At 39.7% G+C, this 25118-nt stretch overlaps 1 protein-coding gene across 3 annotated transcripts in view; it reads right to left on the bottom strand.

Annotated features, from left to right (window-relative positions):
- Window positions 1–233: 233 nt before the first annotated feature.
- PPME1 (protein phosphatase methylesterase 1) overlaps window positions 234–25118 on the bottom strand; it is an 89501-nt gene continuing 64616 nt past the window's right edge. For all 3 annotated transcript variants that reach the window (XM_040489318.1, XM_040489319.1, XM_040489320.1), the window contains 7 exons: window positions 22272–22337; window positions 18977–19100; window positions 8307–8436; window positions 7376–7420; window positions 3461–3525; window positions 2770–2837; window positions 234–1459 (listed from right to left, as the gene is read on the bottom strand). In XM_040489318.1, coding sequence (XP_040345252.1) covers window positions 1441–1459; window positions 2770–2837; window positions 3461–3525; window positions 7376–7420; window positions 8307–8436; window positions 18977–19100; window positions 22272–22337 — 517 coding nt within the window. In that variant the 3' untranslated portion in view covers window positions 234–1440. The remainder of the gene's footprint in view (window positions 1460–2769; window positions 2838–3460; window positions 3526–7375; window positions 7421–8306; window positions 8437–18976; window positions 19101–22271; window positions 22338–25118) is intronic.

Below are 25118 nucleotides of genomic sequence, written 5' to 3'. Positions count from 1 at the left end.
TGACCATGCAAATAGCTGGAAGAATGGGACTGGAATCTGGGTCTCCCTGGCTGCAGTAGAGGCTGGCTCTGCCCATTCCACTGGGATTCTGGATGTGGGGAGGAGGCAGAGCATATGATGCTGATGGGCTTCAGGAAAGGGGTTTCTAGAGCCCTATGGTGACTAAATCCAACAAACTGTCCCCTGCCCCCAGATCAACAGAAATAAGGACAACCCCATGGAGAAAGACAAGATCAATAAACATTGGGAGATATTTATTTTCTTTAAACAAGGTCATAAATAACAAAGAAACAAAGTAGGTCCCAGACTCTGGACCGTGCAGCAGGACAGGGATAGGAAGTTGTTGGGTGGAAAGGTGGAGGGGATTACGCATCACCTAAGACAGTCACAGAAAAGATGGGCTGCAGGAGACTGCCCCTTCCTGCCCTTGGAAATGGCGTGCCTGGGCAGTAGGGGGAGGCCGCAGTGCTGTGATGAGGCAGCCGGAAGAGGGCAAAGATTGAGGATGCTGGGCTGTACTGTTTCTATGAAGAGTGACATGGAAACCACAAATGGTGAAGATAAGCTGTGGGTCTAGAAGAGGCAAGCGGGCACTCTGCACACCTCCAGGGACCAATTATGAAAATGGTTAAATTTGATTCTTAAAAACAACTCCACAGGCTTTGGCCTATGGCTTTGTGCATGGGCTGTATTTAACCTGGGTTGTTCTGTGGCAGGTGAGGGCTCAAGAGGCCCCTGGAGCAGCCTGGCCTCAGCCCAGGGCAGGTGCCCAGACATGTGGGAGAGGGACAGTGGGCTCTCCCCAGATGGGAGGCCATGTGCTTGGACTGGCTGGACCTGATTTTCAGGCTGGTTTCTTGTGATGCTATCCAACACCCCTCCCCATTCCTAAGGATGGGATCCTGGCCTCTCTGGGTCTTCCAAGCCTGGAAGAGTAAGACTGGGATAAAAAGGTACCTGACTGGTATTTTATTTGAAAGGAAATATAAGGACCACCCTGTGCATGGTCCATCCCATGAGGTAGGGCAGGACCATACCAAGAACAATCTTAAGGAATGGAGGTCCCTGAGCCTGGGGGGACATTTGGACCCAGGTGCATTGCCTAATACCAGGAATAGGGGCCCAGGGTGGCAGTTCTGATGGAGGCTTCACCCTAGGCAAGGTAAGAAGAACAGGCAGGGGCTACCCCTGAACAGGGAAGGGGTGGGAGCTGGGGAGCCTTGGACTAAGTTGGTCGAGGTTGGTCAAAGGCCCTGGAAAACAATGCTTTTGGCAGGAATACACAAAAGGGTTTATACATCTGGGGATGCCCGTCTATAGGGAGCCGGTGTCACATGGTCGGGCGGGATGGTGAGGAGGAGACAGCGGCATCACAGTGGCCTCTGGTGCGATGTATTTACAACAGAGCTCAGTGTTGGGGGAGGGACGGATAGCAGGTTACTAACAGCCAGGAAACACACTGTGAAGAATGGAAAGAGAAGGAAAACAAATGTGACCATTACTAGTTTTCTCCTGCTCACACTGTCTCCTCCAGAAAGCCCAGGCCTTCATGATCACAAGGGCCCTGTAGATTGTCCGACCTCCCCACAGCCCCATCTAGGTCTAGACACAGGGTCTGTGAAGGGGTGATATGACAAAAGCTCCAAATGGTCCAGGGGCCCGAGACACTATTATTATCAAGAAAAACTAAGTCTTTACTTTTGATTCCTGGGATCCATTAATAGTTAGTTGCTTGAGGGGTGGTTTTGCATAAAGGAGTCACTTGTACCAGGCTCCTGTCATCATTTCCAATGCCGACCCTGCCCTGTGATCCTCACTTCCCAGGCCCTGGCATTTAGAGTTTTCTAATGCAGAAGCAATTTCTTTTCTTCAACATTTCTTCTTCAAATTCCTAAAGGTAGGGAACCAGTTCCCCTGGACCCTCACCAAAATTAGGACTTTCCAACTGGCAGGTATGACTCATTGGGTTTGTGGGCTGAGAATCAGGGACATTCTGTAGCACAGATCAGGAGTTCCCTAAGGTGGGGGCCCAGTCTGTGTGGTTTGGGTAATCATGCCTCTCTTCCTCCTCCTCCTTGACAGAGTCTAACTATGTCTCCTTAATCAGATGAAGAGCTTCCTAGGGTGAGAGGCACCCTTTTCCCTTTAAACCAGTGGTTCTCAACTGTTAGTGATTTTGTCTTCCTTGAGACATTTGGTAAAACCTAAAGACGTTTTTCCTTGCCATAACTTTGAGTGTGTATGTTGGAGTGTTACTGGCTTCTAGTGTGTTAGAGGCTAGGGATGCTGTCAAACATCCTATAATGCACAAGACAGGCCCCCAAATGTCAACAGTACTGAGGTTGAAAACCCAGCTCTGGATCTCTATACAGCTTCCATGGCCTGCCCAGCCTTCCTCAGCAGCAGGGCAGGAGATGGCATACAGAACTTACCTAAGAGCTTGGAAAAAGACGGATTCCCACCCCAGCCTCCTCAGACAAGGGGCACCTCAAGAAGTGCGGGGATTTCTTTAAGAAGTCAGCTGGAGTAGGGACTAGGCATAATTTAATCTCATCTCTGCAACAACCCACTGGACCAAAGCACACAGAAACAATCAACCATGGCTTAACAAAAACACACATACTTGGTTCCATGTTGAGGAGGAAGAAAAAAGGCATGGTGACCCAAACTGGGCAGGGGTAAGGTAGAGATATTTACAACATTACAAATATCTTTTTGCTGTGGTTGGCCAGCACTGCTGGGCTCTTTAAACCTGTGTTACTTCCTTACCACTGGAATCCACCGATGGGCTCTGCAAACCTGTGCCGGATCAGGAAAGTGGCAACAGCTTCAGCTACCTGGAAAAGGGAGAGATATTCCAGGCTATGTGACATTAACAGTGGGGATCACCTCTGGAGGTCCTGTATGCTTTTTTGGGAAGGTTAGGCTCTATAGTGGACTCATGGGACCTGCTGGATTTGAAATCTAAAGGATCTGAGTCCTGGCAGGGCCAGGGAGACTCTTCCCCACCGTCCTTGCCAGGGATAGCTCCAGAGAAGTCAAGGGGAATGATGTAAAGGCTTATTTATCCCTGAAAATCACAAAGCATCTTATTCCCATAGGAGGAGTACATATTAACTACTAACTATGCCTATAGTTTAGGAGGCAGTTTCTACCCCAATTTTCCCTTTTTAAACCTGGCTTTTGGGGAAAAGAGAGAAGCAGAGCTCAAGATCTTGACCAGAGTGACCTGGGATGAAACGGCAAGGTGCCAGTGGCTCCTCAGCACATACACAGAAAGCTAAGACCATAAGCAGCTGCCAGGGAGAGGTTTGGGGAGATGGTGCAAGTTGTATCTGCATAGGCCCCACAAAAGCTGCTGAGGGCAACATAGGCTAACTCAAGGGTTTGTACTATTTTCTGTGAGAGCCAAAGTTACTCTCACAGCTGTCCTTCAACAGTCACAGAGCATCAGACTCACCTTGTCGGGGGCATCCTCATGGACTGCATGGCCACACTGGGGTAGGACCTGCATCTGGAACTTTCCTGGAGAGGAAACAAATCCAGGTGATCTCAGGGACTAAAATGATCCCTTCCTGGGGTGCCTGGGTGGCTCAGTCAGTTAAGCATCTGACTCTTGGTTTTGGCTCAGGTCATGATCTCACAGTTTGCAAGTATGAGCCCACATCAGGCTTTGCACTGACAGTGTGAAGCCTGCTTGGGATTCTCTCTTTCCCTCTTCCTCTCTCCCCTCCCACACTTTGTTTTTCAAAAAAAACAAAAAACAAAAAAAACAAAAAAAAAAACCCATAAATAAAATGGCCCTTTCCTTACCAGCTCTGCAGTCTCACAGGCTACACTAGGAGTTCAGAACCTCCCTAACTACTACCCTCCCCAATAGTGTGGACCCAATCACCAAGGTTTGAGGAGAATGTAACCTTAGGCAAATGATTTTCCCTTCATTTTTTCCTTTGGCACGCATTTACTTTGGGCCAGACACACAGGAAGAAACAGTTCCTGTTTTCAGGGGATTTATAGTCTTGTAAGGGAACACAAAAAACAAAATTTTAATGTAGCATGTGGTTCCTATGATAAAAGAGTACACGGAACTGGAAAAACATAGGGAAGGAGGCTTCACAATCAAATAAGGATATAGGAAGGCTTCCCACACACAGCGGGGCGGGGGTGGGGGGTGGGGGGTGGGGGTGGGGGGAGCCTATACAAAGGAAAGGAGGATGAAATGGCATTTGCTCCCGGAAATAAAAAGGTTGACATGGAGCTCATGAGAGTTAACAATGAGGCTGGAGAGGAGAGCAAGGACCATACCATTAAAGGTTTTGTAAGCTATGTTCAGGATTTTGAAATTTATTATAACAAGAATAAGTTTCCATTTGAGCGCTTAACTATATGCCAGACTATACTAACCACTTTCTCACACTTGTAGAACATTGTAAGCTCACCATTAATGTGATAGCTATTAAGAGTGAACCAAGATAACTGATAAAGCAAGATCCCAAAGCAGACCAAAGGATATGGGACCTAAGTAGAACAGACTCTCAGAGCCTAAGTGGCTCTATTACAAAATAAGGCAATATGCTCTGAAGTCCTCTGGTCATCACATTCTAGGATTCTTACTCCAACTACACAGTGCTTTAAAATTTTTTCAAAATACTCTTCTATCCATTTTTTAAGCTGATTCTCAATCTACCCTATAAAACTGAACAGGACAAACACTGAAATTCTTTTCTGAGATAATGAAACTAATACCACGGTTAGTCATTTGTCCAAGTCTGCTTATTTAATCAATAGAGGAACTAAGACCATTCCATTCAGTAAGGCCCAACTTATGCCCATCCTCTTGCTGTAGTCTGCCCCTGGGTGCTCCAGCCTAGTCCAGCCTAATCTCCTCCCTCTTGTATCCCCTAAGGTACTACTACTAACACGTATGGATCCAAACAGAGCAGCTTGTGCCCCTCTTGTTTTGTAAGCTTATATTTTATATGCCACTGGTGGCTTGCCTTCCCAAGAGTATTCCATTTCTGTAAAACAGAGCCTAATATCATTACTTGCTCTATATTCCTAATAGAGCCCAACACAGGGTAAGACATTGAGTAAGTGTTTAGTAAGTCTTAACGAGTGACTGAGCGAATGACCTGATAACACAACTCCAATCACCCTGGGCTTGATGTCTAGGATGCATTTTTTTGTTCCTACATACTAACAACATTGTACCTGGTAAATAAAATAACGATCATGGGTAATCCTCACAATTATTCTATGAAGTGGGCATATTTCCAAACGCTTCCCTCCAATTTTACAGATAAAGAACCTTATGTTTAGACAGCATAAAGTATTTACCCAAGTAGTATCATGAATGAATGCTAGGTTTCTAGGAATCTATAACTAACTTAGCAGGTTTAAACACAATGCTGGGAAGGCTGTGGTTTGGATCTATGCCAACTTGGCCATTTCCCTTTGTTTTATGGGATGTCCCTCACTTCAGCCATTTACTTTCTATACTCATGGGATGCTTTGAAAGAGAAAGTAGTCTTGGCATAATCCTTACTTACTGGGGAAATAGCAGGAAATCATGAGTACTTCCTGAATATAATGAAGCCATCATTTGTCAGACTTACTTCACACACATTTTCTCAGTTAAATACCAAACAAATGTATTAAGATATAGCATTATTTCCATTTTACAGATGAAGAAACTTGGGATTAAAGAAGTTAGCAATTCATTCAACCACAACACTAGTAACAGTGACTCACCACCCAGGACTGTCTGATTTCAAGGCTGGTGATCAATAATGGTTTCTTTCAAATGCTATTCAGTCCAGATCAACTGCTTTCAGATAGTCTCAGGGGCCATATCTGATTCTTCTGTCTGTCCAGCATTACACATAGGTCTTAGATAGAAACACTGCTTAGGAAAGATTTGCTTGAATTGAATTTAAGGAAAGATGTCTAAGCTCAAAATTACCAACATCAGTGCCATAAAACTCACACAGTCCCAGTCCATGGTCTTGCTCCAAGCTTTAGGCTACTTCAAGGTAGAGGAAGGGTAGGGGAGAAGTGCCTGGGTCCAGGATGTAATAATCATTCAGGAGCCTTTGAACAACTATTGTGAGGGAATATAGTCCCTTTTACTGTGGAGAGCTTAAGGACAGCTAAAAGAACAATTTGAGCCCATGAACATCCAAGTAGAGATGTCCAACAGGTTTGATATATGGGCCAGGTCTACAGCTCAGGAGAGAGGTATGAGTTGGACGTTTAGCTTTGGGTGTTATCAGGGTATAAACAGAAGCCATGAGATTGCCCAGAGAGAGTAACCAGAAAAAAAAGAAGGTCAAGAACAGAATCTGGTTAAGACTGAAAATCTGGCCTTAGAGTTAGCACCTCTTCTTCCCATACCTGAAAAGATGTCAATGCCTATTGACTTCACCTTTACCAAACTTTTCATCTATACTAAAGCAAGAGCCTCCACAAAACTGGTCCCACAGCCTCCACTTCCATCTGGCCAACACACCTGGACCTGAACACAATATGTCGCTTTTCTACTCATTATACCTCATGATCCCTGTGAAGCTGCCATCAACTTTCTCATTTTATAGACTGAGAAATTTTATACTCATTTTATAGGGTGGTAAAATGAGTAGGAAAGAAGCAGTACTCAAAGTCAGTTCTCCCAACCTCAGAGTCTGTGCTTTTACCACCTCACCAGGCTATCTTCTAAACACAGTTTACATCTTTATGCATTCCATTATCCTGGATCTTTTCCTTTCCTATGAATTCCAACAATGATAAAAATACTGATCAGTAGGGGAGCCTGGGTGGCTCAGTCAGTTAAGCCTCTGACTTTGGCTCAGGTCATGATCTTGTGGTTCACAAGTTTGAGCCCTGAGTCGGGCTCTGTGCTGACAGCTCAGAACCTGGAGCCTTCAGATTCCTTGTCTCCCTCTCTCTCTGCCCCTTCCCTGCTCACGCTCTGTTTCTATCAAAAATAAATTAAAACATTAAAAAAATTTTTTTAAATTTAAAAAAAAATTTTTTAAATTAAAAAAAATACTGATAAGTATTCAGAATATCTCCTTTCACAATATTATATATTTATAGGGTACTTTATGGTTTATATTGCTCTCTGCAAAGACACATTCTCATTTTAATCCTTACAACTCTGAGATGTAAATGGTAATTAAGTCCCATTTTTAGATGGCAAAAAAAAAAAAAATGAAGCTCAGAAAAGGGAAATATTTGCCTATAATCAAATAGTGGGTCAGGAATGGATGTTGATGTCAAGTTTCAGGTAACTCAAAGGTCATTAATTTCCACATGACTATGTCCCTTTCTCTGCCCTCAGAGAAAGACCTGGAGACAAAATTTCTTGATGACTTACCTTGCATTTGGCCAATAGTCAGATCCTTATCCAATCTATCAACACCTAGAACAAAATAGGAGAATCCGGAAGTAGCTTACTAGAAAAGGCTGTGAGAAACAGGTTTTGCTATTCAAGTAGGAAAAACTGCTACAAAGTTGTAAATATGATGACATTATCAACTCGTGTTAATGCCAATCCCAACTCCTTAAGGGTATATGCTCACCACATGAAGCTTTCCAGAATGAGGTTCCCTTGCAATCTTTTTGCTCATTTAAACTGGTTTCTGAAAACAGGGTTTTACTGTAAAAATTTTCATTATACTCAGAATATCTTTATACCACTCTAGAAGGCCTTGGGCTTAACCAGGGACTAAAGGCAAGCCAGAATTAAGCTATCCCTGATGAATGCTTATGCTTAGTTAGGTTTAGGGATTTGGTATGGAGAGGAGAAAAGCACAAATGAGTGAGGATGGGACTTCACTTTGGAAGTCACTACCCATTTGATGAGTAGTTTTAACAAGGACATATTCAGCTGATGATATACCTACGCTGCTATGGACTGAACTGTGTCCTCCCCCCAGTTTGTACGTTGAAGCCCTAATCCACAATGTGACTGCATTTGGAGATATGGAAATAATTAGGGTCAAAATGAAGAAGTAATTAAGGTTAAATGGGGTCATTTGGGTAGGGCCTTCATATGACAGGATTAATATCCTTTTAAGAATAAACACCAGGGAGCTTACTCTCACTCTCTTCTGCCATATAAGGACATAGTGAGAAAGCAGTTGTCTGCAAGCCAGTAAGAAAGCTCCCACCAGAACTTGACTGTGCTGGTACCCTGATCTCAGACTTCTTCCAGAACTGTGAGAAAATAAATTCACTGTTTAAGCACCCAATCTATAATATTTTGTTATGGCAGCCTCAGCTAATACATACACATACACACTTACCAGCCAAGAGCAGCAATTTAGGAATAGGACAACTAAGAAAGAGATTGGATAAGCCTCGGAACCAGCCATCCCAGTATTTTTCTGTTTTCGCCAGTTCAATTCTCCAAGTGTACGGATGGTCTTTCTTGGTCTGGAGGAATAAGAGCAAGTTCTGAGTCTCTGAGGGCAACCCCTGGAGGAACAGGATAATAACTAGGTCCCTGGGAAAAGGAAAGGGAAGGAAACTAGCACTTATTAAGGGCCTACAATGTCCCAGACATTTTCACATACACTTAATCAATTATAAGAGTCTTATGATATAGGTTATTGTTGTAATTCCCATGTTTAAATAACTAGAAGTTTACTTTTTACTTCTATTAATTTCAGTGGACTTAGGAAACTTTCTTAAAGTCACAAAGCTAGTAAATGGTAGAGCCAAGACTGAGCTTCTCTTATATCCATTTGGCGAAAAGAACATATCCATCAAAAGAATAATTACATGGGAATGCAAGCTGGTCAGACACTCTGAAAAACAGTATGGAGGTTCCTCAAAAAACTAAAAATAGAACTATCCTACGACCCAGCAATTGCACTACTAGGCATTTATCCACGGGATACAGGTGTGCTGTTTCAAAGGGACACATGCATCTCCATGTTTATAGCAGCACTATCAACAATAGACAAAGTATGGAAAGAGCCCAAATGTCCATCGATGGATGAATGGATAAAGAAGATGTGGTATATATATACAATGGAGTATCACTCGGCAATCAAAAAGAATGAAATCCTGCCACTTGCAACTACGTGGATGGAACTGGAGGGTATTATGCTAAGTGATATTAGTCAGAGAAAGACACAAATCATATGACTTCACTCATATGAAGGCGTTAAGAGACAAAAGAGATGAACATAAGGGAAGGAAAACAAAAATAATATAAAAACAGGGAGGGGGACAAAACAGAAGAGACTCCTAAATATGGAGAACAAACTGAGGGTTGCTGGAGGGGTTGTGGGAGGGGGGATGGGCTAAATGGGTAAGGGGCATTAAGGAATCTACTCCTGAAATCATTGTTTCACTATATGCTAATTTGGATGTAAATTTTAAAAAATAAAAAATAAAATTAAAAAAAATTTTAAAAAGGATAATTACAAAAAGCACAGTGCAGTATGAAAAAAATGCTGATGATATACTATTAAGAGAAAGAAGCAGAGTAAAACATGTCATCTAAGTGAGCATTACTACTGGAAAAATGTGGTACATAGAAGGAGCTGGAAGGAAAAAGGGAAAATACGTTGATTTGTTAGAACATTTTTTCTTATATTTTGATTAATAATAATGATATAATGTCCCTGCTATAGTCATCTGAAAAAGGAAACCTGACTCAAATATTACAAAATATATCTTAATATAGGGGAAGGGAAGGAAAAATAAGATAAATACAGAGAGGGAGACTCTTAAATACAGAGAACAAACTGAGGGTTGCTGGAAAGGAGGTGGGTGGGGAGATGGGTTAAATGGGTGATGCGCATTAAGGAGGGAACTTTTCAAGATGAGCACTGGGTGTCATAGGTTAAGAGATGAATCACTGGGTTCTACTCCTAAAGCCAAGACTACACTGTATGTTAACCAGAATTAAAAAAATATCTATATCTATATCTATATATCTATATCTATATGTTAAATCCTGATATATAGTAGACAGGCACGAAGTATGCACTCATCAAATACAAGCTGAACAAATAAATGATTCTCTATACTTTTCTGGATCACTGAAAATTTGACATATTATAATTGAAATAAACAATTGGGATACCACAGCAACCACAATATGAAAACCTAGAAGTGAACATGAGACAGCAACATACTGTGTTAGAGATCATTAGATGATTAAGATGTCCATACCACCCAAAACGATCTGCAGGTTCAAAACAATCCCTATCAAAATCCCAATGACATTTTTACAAAAATAGAAAAATTCATCAAAAATTCATATGGAATCTCAAGGGACCCCAAATAGCCAAAACAATTTTGAAAAAGAACAAAACTGGAAGACTCATGCTCTCTAATTTCAAAACATATTGCAAAGCTACAGTAATCCAAATCGCATGGTATTGGTCTAAAGACAAAGAGACCAATGGAATACACTAGACAGCCCAGAAATAAACTCTCACATATATGGCTAAATGATCTTTAACAAGGGTCCAAGATGATTCAATGGAGAAAGGATAGTTTTTTCAAGTGGTGTTGGGAAAACTGAATATCCACATGCAAAAATAATGAAGTTGGACAATACACAAATTTAACTCAAATGGATAAAGACCTAAATGTAAGACCTCAAACCATAAAACTTCTAGAAGAAAACATAGAGGAAAGCTTCATGTAGTTTTTCATGACATTGAATTTGACAATGATTTCTTGGTTATAACACAAAAATCAGAGGCAACAAAAGCAAAATTAGATAAATGGACTACATTAAACTTAAAAAACTATGGCACATCAAAGAACACAATCAACAGAGTGAAAAGGTACAGAATGGGAGAAAATATTTACAAATCATATATCTGATAAGGGGTTAATATTCAGAATATATAAGGAACTCCTACAACTCAATAGCAAAAAAAAAAAAAAAAAAAAAAAAAATCAAACAACCTGAATAAAAAAATGAGCCAAGGACATGAACAGACATTTCTCCAAAGAAGATATACAAATGGCTAATAAGTACACAAAAAGATACTTAACATCACTAATCATCAGGGGAATGCAAATCAAAGCCACAATGACATATCACTTTGCACCCATTAGGATGGCTATTATCAAAAAAGACCAAATAACCAGTGTTGGCAAGGATGTGGAGAAACTGGAACACCTGGGGCACGGTTGGTGGGATTACACAATGGTACAACCACTATGAAGACAGCATGGAAGTTACTCAAAAATTAAAAATAAAACTACCATATTATCCAGCAATCTCACTTCTGGGTATATATCCAGAAGAAGTGAAAGCAGGGTCTTGAAGAAATATTTGCAGACCCATGTTCATAGCAACATTACTCACAACAGTCAAGAGGTGTAAACACTCCAAATGTTTATTGATGGATGAATGGATAAACAAAATGTACTATATACATATTACTTAGCTTAAAGAAGGAGATTTTGTCACATGCTACAACACAGAGGAAACGTGAGGATGTTTTGTTAACTAAAACAAGCCAGTTACAAAAAGACAAATACTGATTCTACTTCTATGAGGTATCTAAAGTAGTGGAATTCATACAAACAGAAACTAAAATGGTAGGTATGGGGGAAAAGGGAAATTGTTTAATGAGTATAGAGTTTCAGATATGCAAGATGAAAAAGTTCTGGAGATCTGTTTCACAACAGTGTGAACACTACCGGATTATACACTTAAAAATGATTGAGGTGGTGGGGCGCCTGGGTGGCTCAGTCAGTTGAGCATCCAACTCTTGATTTTGGCTCAGGTCATGATCCCAGAGTAGTGGGCTCGAGCCCTGCATTAGGCTCTGTGCTGAGCATGGAGCCTGCTTAGGATTCATACTCTCTGTCTGTCTGTGTCTCTCCTGCCCTTCTCCCCTCTTGTGCACTTAAAAAAAAAAAAAAAAAAAAAGATTAAAGTGGTAAATTTTATGTTATGTATTTTTTAAACCAAAATATAAAAAAGGAAAGAAAAAGAACATGGGGTGGGTAGTCAGGAAACTTGGGTCTTCCAGTTCTCACTAAAGTGCTGCATGGGCAACACTTCCCATTTCTAATTTATGAGCCATTTCTAATAGATTTCCACAGTCAGAGACAGCAAGACCCTCTTAAATGCACAAGGTACTTCATATGCAAATGACAAATTTAAGGTAAGGGAACTTCCAAGGATAATAATACTATAAAAAGAAATTTTAAAAAAGGAGTTCATCTCAAGTCCTAAAAATGTAAAAATAAAAAATCTGGATAGAATTAAGAGTTGCTCCTGTATTTAGGCTTATGATAATAAATCTTTTCTCTGGAGAGGTGGATCATAAAGTTAGTTTAGTTTGGATGCCTTCCTCTGACAAATGGTAATAAAACAGATTGATGTAAGAAACAAAACAGATGAACACAGGGGGGAAAAAAGAGAGGCAAACCAGAAAACAGACTCTTAACTACCAAGAACAAACTGAGGGTTGCTGGAGGGGAGGGCAGAGGGATGGGTTAAATGCGTGATAGATATGAAGGAAGGCACTTGGGATGAGCATGGGATGTTATATTATATGTAAGTGATGAATCACTAAATTCTACACCTGAAACTAATATTACACTGTATGTTAACTACTGGAATTTAAATAAAAACTTGAAAAAAGAAAAAAAAGAAAAAAAAAACAAATCGATGCAATGAGATCTTATTGTTGGCTAGGAGAAGCAGAAAGCTGGCTACCAATTTTCCTGGTATGTTCACCTGGGCAGGATGCGATTCTCCACACAGGGCATCAACCACAGGCTTTGCATTATTTTTCAACACCTCACTTGAAAAGAACTTAAGAAGATAGGCTTTGGGTCAGTCAGGCCTGATTTAATGCAAATCCCAGCTCCACCATCAACTAATTCATGGTGGGTCCCTTGGGAAAGTTACCTAACTTCTCCAAGCCTGTTTTCTTAGTTATTAAGTGGGCAACACAAAATCTCAAAGGATTGTTGTAAAGATGAACTAAAAATACTCATGTATGTAAAACAAGAGGAACATGGTCCGGCATACAACAAGTAATTAAAACACCAAAATCTTAAGAATATGGGATTTCAGGGGCGCCTGGGTGGCGCAGTCGGTTAAGCGTCCGACTTCAGCCAGGTCACGATCTCGCGGTCCGTGAGTTCGAGCCCTGCGTCAGGCTCTGGGCTGATGGCTCAGAGCCTGGAGCCTGTTTCCGATTCTGTGTCTCCCTCTCTCTCTGCCCCTCCCCCATTCATGCTCTGTCTCTCTCTGTCCCAAAAATAAAAATAAACGTTGAAAAAAAACAAAATTAAAAAAAAAAAGAATATGGGATTTCAATAATCTTGAAAAAGAAGAACAAAGTTGGAAGACTTACACTTCCCGATTTCAAAACTTACTATGAAGCTACAATAATGAAGACTGTGCACTTGCTTATAAGGATAGACATATATATATATATGACATTATATATATAATGGAACAGAACTGAGAGTCCAGAGACAAAGCCTGGCATTTATGGTCATTTGATTTCCAACAAGGGATGCAAGACAAGTAAATGGGAAAGAGAAGTCTTACCAACAAACGATCCTGAGACAGCTGGACATCCACATGCAAAAGAATGAAGTTACACCCCCAACATCATACTATACACAAAAATTAACTCAAAATGGATCATAGACCTAAATATAAGTGCTAAAACTAGAAAACTCTTAGAAGAAAACATACACATAAACCTTTGTGACCCTGGGCTAGGCAAAACCTTCTTAGATATGGTGCAACAAAATAGTAACTATATAAAATAAATTTCTTCAAAATCAAACTTATGCACTTCCAAGAACATGAAAAGACAATCTGTGTAACAGGAGAAAATACCTGCAAATCAGGGACTTGTATCTAGAATATAATAAAGAACTCCTACTATTCAATAATAAAAAGATAAAATGCCCTACTGAAAAAATGGGCAAAGGATCTGATTATACATTTCTCCAGAGAGAAAATGGATAGTAAGCCCATGAAAAGATGCTCAACATCAATAGTCATCAGGAAAATGTATATCAAAACCACAAGAAGATACCACTTCATACCCATTAGGATGGCTATAATCAAAAAAAAGAGACAATATTACAAGTGCTGACAAGGATGTAGAAAACTCATACACTAGTGGTGGCAATATAAAGTGCTTCAGGCATTTTGGAAGATAGTCTGGCTACTCCTCAAATGATTAAACACAAAGTTAGCATCCAGCAATTTCACTTGTAGGTGCATACCCGAGAAAAATAAAAACCTATGTCCACACCAAAACTTGTACACCATTGTTCATACCAGCATTATTCATAACAGACAAAAAAGTGAAAACGATCCAAATGTCTATCAACTGATGAATGGATAAAAACTGTGGTCTATCCATACAAAGGGCTATTATTCAGCTATAAACAGGAATGAAGTTCTAATATATGCTACAACATGGATAAACCTTGAAAACATTATGCTAAGGTAAAATAAGCCAGTCACAAAAGACTGTATATTAATGATTCCATTTATATTAAATGTCCAGATTAGGCAAATCTAAAGAGACACAAAGTAGATTAGTGGATGCCTAGGGCTGGGAAGGTTGAGGAGAAATGGGAAGCAACTGCAAACAGGTATGACATTTCTTTTACAAGTGATGAAAAATGTTCTAAAATTAGATTGGGATGGTTGCACAATTCTGAGACTCTACTAAAAACCACTGAATTGTATACTCTGGGTAAGTTACCTCTCAATAAAACAATTAAAAAAAAGAGAGATTTACACGTAAAGGAATACCTCCTGAACAACTGAAGTTTATTGCTTTAAGGACCAAAAATTAAAAAGTTTCCCTTTTCTTTTCCGTATTTTAATCATTTTGTATTAGACATCACCCCCCACCACCAATGTATACCTTGTATTCTTTCACACACCAAAATGGATGCAATAGAACTCTTATGTATGTCTCAGGATCATTTCAAACACCACTTTTTATATTATGTTGTAACAGAGATGCCCCTAAGAGGGGCTCTAAATGGCTGGCTATCATACTTTAGAAGTTGTGACTGTTGCCAACTAATCTTTGACAAAGCAGGAAAGAATATCCAATGGAATAAAGACAGTCTCTTTAACAAATGGTGTTGGCGGGTGCCTGGGTGGCGCAGTCGGTTAAGCGTCCGACTTCAGCCAGGTCACGATCTCGCGGTCCGTGAGTTCGAGCCCCGCATCGGGCTCTGGGCTGATGGCTCGGAGCCTGGAGCCTGTTTCCGATTCTGTGTCTCCCTCTCTCTCTGCCCCTCCCCCGTTCATGCTCTGTCTCTCTCTGTCCCAAAAATAAATAAACGTTGAAAAAAAAAAAAACAAATGGTGTTGGGAGAGCTGGACAGCAACATGCAGAAGAATGAAACTAGACCACTTTCTTACACCATTCACAAAAATAAACTCAAAATGGATAAAGGACCTGAATGTGAGACAGGAAACCATCAAAACCGTAGAGGAGAAAGCAGGAAAAAACCTCTCTGACCTCAGCCACAGCAATTTCTTACTTGACACATCCCCAAAGGCAAGGGAATTAAAAGCAAAAATGAACTACTGGGACCTCATGAAGATAAAAAGCTTCTTCTGCACTGCAAAGGAAACAATCAACAAAACTAAAAGGCAACCAACAGAATGGGAAAAGTTATTTGCAAATGACATATCTGATAAAAGGCTAGTATCCAAAACCTATAAAGAACTCACCAAACTCCACACCCGAAAAACAAATAACCCAGTGAAGAAATGGGCAGAAAACATGAATAGACACTTCTCTAAAGAAAACATCCAGATGGCCAACAGGCACATGAAAAGATGCTCAACGTCACTCCTCATCAGGGAAAGACAAATCAAAACCACACTCACATACCACCTCATGCCAGTCAGAGTGGCTACAATGAATAAATCAGGAGACTAAAGATGCTGGTGAGGATGTGGAGAAACAGAAACCCTCTTGCACTGTTGGTGGGAATGCAAACTGGTGTAGCCACTCTGGAAAACAGTGTGGAGGTTTCTCAAAAAATTAAAAATAGATCTACCCTATGACCCAGCAATAGCACTGCTAGGAATTTACCCAAGGGATACAAGAGTGCTGACGCATAGGGGCACATGTACCCCAATGTTTATAGCAGCACTTTCAACAATAGCCAAATTATGGAAAGAGCCTAAATGTCCATCAACTGATGAATGGATAAAGAAATTGTGGTTTATATACACAATGGAATACTACGTAATGATAAAGAGTGAAATATGGCCTTTTGTAGCAACGTGGATGGAACTGAAGAGTGTTATGCTAAGTGAAATAAGTCATACAGAGAAAGACAGACACCATATGTTTTCACTCCTATGTGGATCCTGAGAAACTTAACAGAAGACCATGGGGGAGGGGAAGGAAAAAAAAAAAAGGTTAGAGAGGGTGGAAGGCAAACCATAAGAGACTCTTAAAAACTGAGAACAAACTGAGGATCGATGGGGTGTGGGAGGGAGGGGAGGGTGGGTGACGAGCACTGAGGAGGGCACCTGTTGGGATGAGCACTGGATGTTGTATGGAAACCAATTTGACAATAAATTTCATATTAAAAAAAAAAAAGTGACGGTTTCTGTTGTAGTCATTAAGTTTAATTTGCATTAACATTTTCACCATCATTTTATTTTATTTATTTTTCTTTATTGAGATATAATTGACATATAACATTGTGTAGGTTTAAGGTGTACAATGTGTTGATCTGATACATTTATATATTGCTATACTGTAACACCACAGTGACAGCTAACAGCTCTATCATGTCACATTATCATTTCTTTTTTGTGCTGGGAACAATTAAGACCTAGTCTCAGCAACTTATAATAGTATTGTTGCCTATAATTATTATGCTGTGCATTAGTTCTCCAGGATCTATAGATCTACTAGTTGCAATAAGCAGTTTCTGTTGTTTGGGGTTTGTGTCCTTCCTCAAGTGTAGATTGTTTTAGCTATACTTCTTATTGCCTCATGTGTCTCAGTCTGCCCTCCTAATAAAACTGCTGGAGTTTATTAAACTGCATATAACTGGGCTTATAAAAAACTGCAAAGAAAAAATGAGCTAGAGTTAAAAATCAGAGGATCTGGATGTGTTTTAGTGCTAACATTTATATGTGACTGTAGGCAAGTATCTGTACCTGACTTATAAAAAACAGTGATAATATCTATAATGCAGAGCTAAAACGAGAACTCGGGACGATAAATGTGATGCACTTAGTATAGCTTGCAGCACATAAAAGACAAAAAGTAATTGGCAGTTTGTATCAGAGTCTCAAATCTACTAAATATTACTCGATTACCTTGGGCAAGTCTCTTCATATCTGAGTCTCAGTTTCTTTTTTTTTTTTTTAATTTTTTTTTTTTTTAACGTTTATTTATTTTTGAGACAGAGAGAGACAGAGCATGAACGGGGGAGGGTCAGAGAGGGAAACACAGAACAGGCTCCAGGCTCTGAGCTGTCAGCACAGAGCCCGACGCGGGGCTCGAACTCACGGACCGCGAGATCATGACCTGAGCTGAAGTCGGCCGCTTAACCGACTGAGCCACACAGGCGCCCCTCTGAGTCTCAGTTTCTAATTGTTAACATGAGAGAAAAGATCTCCCCTCACCTCACACAGTGTAGGGAAGGCAAATTAGTCATGCATTATTTATGTTTTTGTAAACTCCAAAGAGGTACAACAAATTATTTATTGATCTTAAGGATGACAGAAAGAACCTCATTAAATTAAAAATACTATTTGATGAACATACAGTTGATGCTTCAACAATATAGGTTTGGACTGCGCAGGTCCACTTATACGCAGATTTTTTTCACTGAAAACAGTACAGTACTGTAAATGTATTTTTTCTTCTTCATGATTTTCTTAATAACATTTTCTTTTGTCTAGCTTACTTTATTGTAAGAATACAGTATTTGATACATATAAATATACAAATTATGTACTAATTAACTGATTATATTATTGGTAAGGCTTCTGGTTAATAGTAGGTTATTGGTAATTAAGTTTTTGGGTAGTTAGTAGTTATACTTGGATTTGACAGTGTGGGGGTCAGTGTCCCTAACTCCCATGTTGTTCAAGGGTCAATGTACTCTCCTCCTTGCTAACAGTAGCATCTCCAAATGTAAAGGAATATGTGGTGTATACCAATTCCATTATTTGCCATTAGTAAAATGTTTATAATCCATCCCAGAAAGTCTGCTGCTCATGCTCACCAACCATTTCCAAGAAAAAAAGTACTCTTTCCCACTATTATCCTCAAATCAAGTGCTCAACAAGTACTCACAGGACATTTGCTATGCACACAACTCCAAGCTAAATAATAAGGAAATTCGTATAGAACATCAGATCCTGTGCTTAAAATACACAGGTTATTTTTGTTGGGAGACAAATTCTCGTGAAATTAGAGGACATTGATTACGCATTCTAGAGATGACTACAAGAGACCATAGTATCTCTGAATGTGGTTTATGAAAAACAATTCTATAACTCAGCCATGATTTCAAAAAAGAGTGCTAAGTTATGTCATACAGACTCTCAGTGCTATACTGGAGAGGGACTGATATAAAATGAGGTCAGAAAACATCCCTTAAGAGATATACCTTGAAAGATAAGTAAGATCTAATGGGCTTAGCATAGACTAGTAGGAAATGAGATTGTCTCATGAGATAAACCTCAGGAACAGAAGTAATGAGGTGAGAAAGAGCCTGATGAGAAAGCAAGCTGTTTGAGGGGAGGGTATATACTGTGAAGTTTTATGTTCCAATTTGTCAGAGCTATCAACGGTGCCTTATATCCTATAGTTAACCTAAATATCTATAACATCTTCGCCCCCTAAAATATCCAATGGCAAAAAAGGACACGTCACCTCCCCTTCCCTACCCCCACACACTCTGAACCATTCCATATTCCATCCTTCCAAGAATGCCGGCTTTCACTCACCTCCATGTCATCCTCCTTTTTCCTCTTGTTTACTGACTCACTTCCTTCTTCGTCTTCTTCTTCTTCCTCTATGATTCCTTCCACTATAGATTTTGAGCCTTCTGGACTTGTAATTCCTTCACACCTAGGTTTTTTTTTTTAGAAAGTGTTATCATATATCTCTCTATTATATACAAATTATCTCAGAGATACTGATACTTATGGTCTTTTACAATCAAATGTCAGTTAAAATTGACCATGCTTCCGGGAGAAGGAGGATGTGAAACATGTGCATTTTAAAATGTATAGAAGTAGGCCAGGGCTATGGAAGGTCATGGCCAATGTAGGACTATACTCTGAGGGCTGGTTTCCAGTTCTTGCACCAATACTGACCCACAGAAGGGAGTAACCATTCCTTGAGTCATGGTGGCAACAGTTTTACTGGTATTATCTTATATAATTCTCATAACAATCCTATGAGGTAGCCCTGAAAAGTTAAAAAAAAAAAAAATTGTCCAAGATCACCTGGCTCATTAGTACATGAGGCTGGGAGGCAAATCCAGACCCAATTAACATGACAGCATGGTACTTTTCTATTGTACCCTGTTTACAATAGAACAAGTCTCAAACAGAATGGTAAAAGGCCCCCACGTTTAATTGGCTAATAGAAACTGGCAATTACAATAACCATGGGCAGCTGAACCTTGGAGATTAGAACATATGATCCAACCAATTACTGTTGTTTTTCCTCTAAAAAACAATGTCTGTTATATAATTAGGTAGAAAAATTATTATTATATGACCAGCTGGTACCATAATTCCTTTTAGAAAGAACTTGTTGGAAAAAGTACACTGACAATATTAAAGGTAAAAACCCTAAGAGCCTAGGTAGCAGCTAGTGCTAAGGTCTGTTCTGCATGATAAAGAAGAATCTGTTATTTTGTACTTGATAGGGAGAGTGAAGGGAGAAGAGAAGAGACAATGAGATAAAAAGAGGTGGATAAACTGAAGGGCCACTGAAACTTCAGTGGTGGATTCTTAACAGTTATCACTTGTCCTTCCCTGTCTCCTCTACCAATCTCAGTAAAGTGTATGTTCATAAAATATTTTGTCAAGTGGGGGGGTTTTCTATGGGACTTGAGGTGTCAAATTTCACATCTAGGGTCAAAGTAGTATAACAAAGAAACAATATGTACTTTACATTTCCACAGCTATGGATTAGGAGGTTCAAGGGAATTTCACATAGATCAAGAAGGGCAGGAAGGTTCCATCTGATATCTATGTGACAATTAAAACATACACTATATACACAAGTTTACATATTAAGAGAAAACACTTAAATTTACATATTAAGTAAAATTTTACAATCACTGAACTACCTGAACACAAGCCATATAACTTCCTCATGAAATGCTTCATCACTACTTAAACAAGTCAGATCTTAAAATATTTAGGCATTAAAATGTGGGCAGTCTCACAGCTTATTTGAATACTGCATGTGTCTGTCAGATATTACTACTCAAATTGCATTTTTAGGCATAAAATCCATAATATAGGGCTTGAAGTCAAATACACAGGAGACTGAATTTGAGCTGTTATTCACTAGCTGTGTGATCCGGGGAAAACTACTTTACCTTTCTGAACTTCTATTTTCTCATCTATAAAACAATACTTATCTTAAAGACGTACTGTAAAGACTAAATGAGGTAGTGCAAATGAGTTACTGAATCCACATAATGGTCATCAATGGTTACCAACACTCAAAAAAAGGAGATAACCAGACATTACATGCTTCCTATTGGCAGTATGTATTCTCACAAACAAAAAGCCAAAATAACAATAAATAAAGCTGAACCTGACCAAATCTCTGGATCTAACTAACAATTTACAAACAGTACAGGGCACACAAAAAAACCCAAAAACCACAAACAAACAACAAACCCAAAAACCAAAAACTTGGGGTGCCTGGGTGGCTCAATTGGTTAAACATCTGACTCTGGGGTCTGACTCTTAATTTGATTTCGGCTCAGAACATGATCTCATGGTTTTTGAGACCCTCATAGGGCTCTGTGCTGACAGTGCGGGACTGCTTGGGATTCTGTCTCTCTCTCTCTGTCCTTCCCCCACTTGCTATCTCTCTTGAAATAAAAAAAAAATAAAAATTAAAAAAATAATAATACAGGGAAGAGAGAACATATTAAATTACACCTTCAGGAATCAATCAGCAAATCCAGATTGTGGAAAATTCTACAGGGCAAACAACCAGGTTTCTTCAACAAATAAATCGCAAGGAAAAAAAATGAGACAAAAGTGGAAACTAAATTAAAAGATACTTAAGAGATATAGTCAATTGATATATATCACTTTATTGTAATTCTGACTTGAACTATAAGAAAATTATTTGTGAGACAATCAGAAACATGAATACTGAATAGACATTTGATGATATTAAGGAACTATTTATTTTTTTAGGTGTGATAATGGTACTGTGATTGTGTTTAAAGTGTCCTTACCGTTGGAATATATTTCAAAAAATGTTGTGCTTAGGGTAAATAAATAGGGGCACAGATGAAAAAAGACTGGCCATGAGTAACTGTTGAAAATAGGCGTTGTGTACATTGGGGTTCACTGTATTATTCTACTTTTATATATTTGAAAATTTGCATAAGGTAAGGTCTTAAAAATGAGAAGGTGTATATAAAATACCTTGTACCCAGCAAATAGCAGGCATTCAAAAATACCATTATCATTTTCATCAACTCCTGTGCTCCCTGTTGTTCCCTTGGGCAACATTTTCTCAATTCATCTAAAGTTCATTTTCTGACTACATAGCAATACCCAGGACTCATGTAACCCTATCCAAGAAGATCAACTGGGCTAAATATTCTTAGCTTAGCCTTAGAATCTGGCTTTCACTCAGGTTATGCTAAAGCTTTTATACTGTAATTTCTTCACAATCAGGTTTGGCTAAGGGGAGATTATTACCAGAATAAAATGATCACTTCTAGCACTAGAATGGACACTTAATTTTTAATATCCATTCTCTGGGATTTTTCACCTTTTAACACCCAGAGTTACATTAATATGGCAGTCCTGTATCATATAGGCTTTGGGATTTCTTCAAAAAAAAAAAAAAAAAAAAAAAGTAAAGAAAGAAAAGCTATGCCGCTAGCCCAGCTGAGCTCATTTGTCAAAACTATCTAAAATAATAAAGGCATTCAGGATGGTAGGACAGATGTATAACAAAAAGCAATCTGTAATTCTCTCACCATGTTTCAGTCTCTAAAGAGCCCAATAGGGAAAAAATAAGACCTACTGTTTGACTTGGCCAACCATGGAGACACGGGCCGACTCCAAATTTCGAATCTGACCACTCTTCACACTAGAAAAGTGAGAAGGGAAAGAGGTTATTCAGCAACCATTTTATCACGTCACTAGGGTCAAACGAATAATTCTGCAGATTCTGTGGAATCTACTACAAAGTTGTGTTTGCCAATATAGCTTACTATGGAGATAACCACTACTTCCTACCTGGTTATTATGGCTATAAGCCAAGTAGTAAAAATTAGGTTAAAGACATTCAAGTCATTTCAGTTCTGCAAATATTTACCAGGAGGATACTATGTGCCAGGCCTATGTTCAAGAAGCACCTAATTCAGGGGGGAGAAAGAAACACAGATAGTTTCAGTATAACAAAGGCAAGGTTCAAAGGAATCACTTGATTCTGAATGAAGACATTAAAGAAAGCTCCCCAAAATGTCCTGCCTAAACTGAGGAGAAAAGAAGTTCAGTGGAAGATAAAAGAAGATGGTCTCACGCTCTCTCTCTCTCAAAATTTAAAAACAGGAGCCTGGGTGGCTCCGTTGGTTCAGTGTCCGGCTCTTGGTTTCGGCTCAGGTCGTGATCTCAGGGTCATAGGATAGAGCCCTGTGTTAGGCTCTGCGCTGAGCATGGAGCCTGCTTAAGATTCTCTTTCTCCTTCTCCCCCTTTCCCCAGCTCAAGCTTGCGCGCGCTCTCTCTCTCTCTCTAAAAAAAGGGGGGGGGGATGGGCAGGGCATTACAGACAGAGGGCACATTGTGAACAAAGGGACTGTGATGTGGAAAAGTCAGTAGGATGAGGACAGAGTGCAAGGAGAAGCAGGGGAAAGCAAAGGAGGAGTGTGAATAGGAGAAAGGGATAGGTGGGCAGAGATGAGTTCTTAGAGGGCCTTGCATGCTATGATATAGAATTCAGAAGCTTAGATACTATTTTAATAGATTAGGCCTCTCAGTTATCTACCTACATATGACTAAGGGCCAAGCAAAGCAGCTTCATGTCCCAGGGGGAACTGGAAACACTACCTGAAGCAGGCAATCAGAATGCATTTTTAAAAAAAAATTTTTTTTTCAACGTTTTTTATTTATTTTTGGGACAGAGAGAGACAGAGCATGAACGGGGGAGGGGCAGAGAGAGAGGGAGACACAGAATCCGAAACAGGCTCCAGGCCCCGAGCCATCAGCCCAGAGCCTAATGCGGGGCTCGAACTCACGGACCACGAGATCGTGACCTGGCTGAAGTCGGATGCTTAACCGACTGCGCCACCCAGGCGCCCCTGGAATGCATTTTTTTAAATCTAATTTTTTAGCTTAAAAAATCATGTAAAATTTTAAAGGGCAACCCCTTTAGATAAAGACCTTGCTTCCTATTTTAATGATAGATGTGATCAGAACTATTCATTTTTCTATCCACCAACAGATCCACCAACTGAATTTTCCATCCACCAACTCAACCTACAGAATCTACAAATCTACCAGTATTTATAAATCACATACTCTCCCTTGATGACTGTTTAATATATGAAACACCTCTGTCCCTACTCAAGGCCAACCTTAGGAACTGGTTTGCATCTCTTCTTGCTATAAATTATTATCCTATGTGTCATCATTTTTTTTCTCTAGCGGATATTATAAAACATCTTTTAAAAACATTCTCAACCCCACATTCACTACTAGATACCATCCCATTTTTCTGTTCTTCTAGACAACAAAACTTCCCAAAAGTTATCCTAAAAAATAAGTTATCTTACTTGCTTTCTCCATTTTGTCATCTCCTATCCTTTCCCCAACTAATATCCTCAAACATATATTTGGAGGGGGGGTTATTGCCTACTTATTTTCTGTGATTGTCTTTGTCAAGGTCACCTTTACTCATGCCAATTAAAAAAAAATTTTTTTTAATGTTTATTTTTGACAGAGAGAGAGAGACAGAGCATGAGCTGGGCAGGGGCAGACAGAGAGGGAGACACAGAATCTGAAACAGGCTCCAGGCTCTGAGCTGTCAGTACAGAGCCCAAAGTGGGGCTCGAACCAACAAACTGCGAGATCATGACCTGAGTTGAAGTCGGATGCTCAACCAACTGAGCCACCCAGGGGCCCCTCAGGTCAATTTTAATGGTCATTTTTTAGTCCTCATCTTAACTGATCTCTCAGCATGTGACACAGATGCTCTCTCCCTCCTTCTATAAACACTTGCTATACTCCTTTAGTTTTCCTTCTATCTCACCAACTGTGACTTTTCAGTTTCCTTTGTTGGATCTTTCTCTTCTTCCCAAGCTCTAAATATTGTGGAGTTTCCCAAGGCTCAGTTCTTGGAATTTTTCTATCAATATCAAATCCCTAGATGACTGCATTCAATCTTTTGGCTTTCAATATTATCTATGTAATAATGATTCTCCAATTTATCTCTAACTCAGCCTCTTCTAACTAGTATAGAACAGTAACTACTTGACATTTCTGCTTAGAGGTATAATAACCATTTCAGTTTATCCAAACAAAAATCCTGATTCCCTGACCCTTTACCTGCTCCCAAATCTACTTCTCTTTGTCTCCACCATTCACCTGATTGCTTGGACTAAAAATCTAAAAGTTATCCTTGAATGCTGTGCCTCCTCCTACCCCCACCCCTCATTTCTCTCCTGACATCCGATCTGTAAGGCATTCCTGTCAGTTGTATCTTCAAAATACATTCCAAATATGACATTACTTCCTCTGTTGTCATCCTAGTCTATGCTTACCATCATTACTCTCCTATACTACTAATCAATTTCCCACTTCCATTATCACACCCATCCCTTTCCCTTCCCCTAGTGTTTTCTTCAGAGCAGCCAGAGTGATGAAACCAAA

This window comes from Herpailurus yagouaroundi, unplaced genomic scaffold (genome assembly GCF_014898765.1).
Source record: "Herpailurus yagouaroundi ecotype Mexico unplaced genomic scaffold, PumYag 180, whole genome shotgun sequence".
Classification (NCBI taxonomy): Eukaryota; Metazoa; Chordata; class Mammalia; order Carnivora; family Felidae; genus Herpailurus; species Herpailurus yagouaroundi.
The sequence above is the reverse complement of the archived record's forward strand: the minus strand, read 5'-3'. Positions and strand labels throughout refer to the sequence as shown.